Raw genomic sequence first — 2455 nt, 5'->3', positions numbered from 1 at the left:
AAATAAGGTGTGACAAAATTCATCGCAATATCTTTTGTAGTTTCTGAGAAAACTTCAAAAGAATTAGGAAAAAAACGTAATTTTTTTCGAGGTAGTCTGAAATTTTTACTCATAACTTTTTACGTTGTGAACCGATTTTGCTGATTTTCAATACCAAACTGCTTAGGATAATAATAAATATTTTGGGTGAATTTGGTTGATTTCCTTTACTTAGTTTTAACGTGAGCGTGTTTTACACAGACAGACAGACAGACGGACAGACGGACATAGCTAAATCGACTCAGAATTTCATAACGACCCAGAATATATATACTTTGTTGGGTCTTAGATGAATATTTCTTGGTGTTACACACGGAACGACAAACTTATCACCACTGATGGTGGTGGAGGGTATAAAAATATTGGATGAGTGTGAAAAGGGCAAAAGCCTCAAAGAAATTTCCATAAAGTATGGAATACCAAAATCTTCCATTTGTACTTTATAGAAAATGAAAACTCATATTATGACCAATTTAGAATCTACCAAAAATGGGTCAAAAAATCGTCGATCTCTAAAGAATGGTGAGTATCCTCTGATGGAGAAGGAGCTTTATCATTGGTTTATTGAACAAAGGAAAAAGCACATTCCAGTTAATGGAACTGCTTTAAAAACCAAAGCCATTGAAATACAAAACAGACTTTATAGCGGCGGATTCCATGCAAGTGACGGTTGGCTGTCAAGATATAAAAAAAGATACGGCATAAGACTTCTTAAAGAATCTGGGGAGAAGTTATCATCCCGAGCCGATTTGGTGGAGCCTTTTAAAAAAGACCTCCAGAACATTATCATCGAGAACAATCTAACTCTTGATGCAATTTTCAATGCGAATGAAACTGGTATGTATTGGAAAATGCTACCAGATAAAACTTTTGTGCATGCTGGGGAAGTAACTGCTCCAGGTAGAAAGCTGTCGAAGGAGAGGGTGACACTTTTACTTTGTGCCAATGCTTCGGGATCAAAGAAAATTAAACCTCTTCTGTTTGGAAAGGCAAAGAAACCCCGCTCATTTCGGAACAAAATGTTGTCCATAAATTATCTTCATACAAATAAAGCGTGGATGAATGCTGGAATATTTAAAATCTGGTTTTATGAGATGTTTGTCCCAGAGGTTAGTATGATCTGCTTCACAGAACTTCTTTTTATTAGGAGATTTAATTTATTTTTTAGAGGTGGAATTGTTTTTAGAATCGAAATCCCTACCCATAAAGGCTTTATTAATTTTGGATAATGCCCCAAGTCACCCTCCTAAAGATCAATTAGTAAAATCCACTAAAGATGGAAAAATTTGGACGATATTTATGCCTCCAAATGTGACACCACTCATCCAACCGATGGACCAGAATGCCATACGTTTAGTTAAATTACAATACAGAAATAGTCTTCTGTCTAAAATTATTTCATTAGGAGCTGAAGACATTGTACTATTCCTAAAAAATATCAATCTTTACGAAGCAACATCAATGATAAGTCTTGCATGGAAAAATTTAAAAGCGGATACATTGGCAAACTGTTGGCATAAATTATTAAAGTCCAACAATGGCGATTTCGACGAGGAGGATGATATTCCTTTAGCACAATTGTTCCATATTGAGGAAATTGTCAATATAAGACGAAGTAATAGGCTCTTAAGTACAGTTTTTCCAGAGGTAAGCCGTATTTTATTTAAAATATTAAATTTGAAATTTAAGTTTATATTGTTTATTTTTAGATAACATTTACTACAGATGATATAAATTATTGGAATAGAGATGATGATCAAGATAATGATGAAGAGGATGACGATGAAAATGTTGATCCTGAAGAAATTGTCAATATTACACAAGAAACTAAAATAAGAAATGCAGATGCAATAAATAGTTTCGAAACTTGTATTTTATGGAGTCAGCAGAACAATATTGATTGTACAAAGTCATTAGTTTTGCGAGAACTTCAGGAAGAAGCAGTCCAAAAAAGTTTACAACTAGGACAAAAACAAACTTCAATAAACGACTTTTTCCAGTCTTCCTAACTTGTAATATGCATAAAATTTAATAATTTTGAAAAATATGCACATCATTTTTGTGATCTTATTAGTTTGTTAAGATTAAATGTAAAATATTACCTTCATGAAATGAATATACATGTTTTTTTTTTGTTTATATAATTAAAATAAAATGATTTAAAAAAATCTCGATATAACGAATTTTTCGATTTAACGAAAAGGCCTGACAGTATATCATTCGTTAAACCGGGATTTGCCTGTATTAAGAAAATTAAAAAAAAGCATAAAAACTAAATGACTTCTTTGGATATTTTCATTTAAATTCATAAAATCGACGTTTTATGCTAAAAAAAATTTCAATTTCCGAGGGCTATAAGTCAAGAACAAAAACAAAAATACACAAATTTTAACGATTAATCGCTCGAATAAATGAA

At 32.0% G+C, this 2455-nt stretch overlaps 1 protein-coding gene across 1 annotated transcript; it reads left to right on the top strand.

Moving 5' to 3' along the window:
- Window positions 1-488: 488 nt before the first annotated feature.
- LOC119607560 (jerky protein homolog-like) lies at window positions 489-2048 on the top strand. The gene is made up of 3 exons (XM_037961520.1): window positions 489-939; window positions 1208-1686; window positions 1749-2048. The coding sequence occupies exons 1-3, from the start codon at window positions 489-491 to the stop codon at window positions 2046-2048; spliced, it is 1230 nt and encodes a 409-aa protein (XP_037817448.1).
- The last annotated feature ends 407 nt before the right edge of the window (window positions 2049-2455 follow it).

Source organism: Lucilia sericata, unplaced genomic scaffold (genome assembly GCF_015586225.1).
Source record: "Lucilia sericata isolate MDLA Ls3-8-SP2 unplaced genomic scaffold, ASM1558622v1 Contig000708F_arrow, whole genome shotgun sequence".
NCBI lineage: Eukaryota > Metazoa > Arthropoda > Insecta > Diptera > Calliphoridae > Lucilia > Lucilia sericata.
Note: the sequence above shows the minus strand (reverse complement) of the source record. Positions and strands in the feature narration are given on the sequence as shown.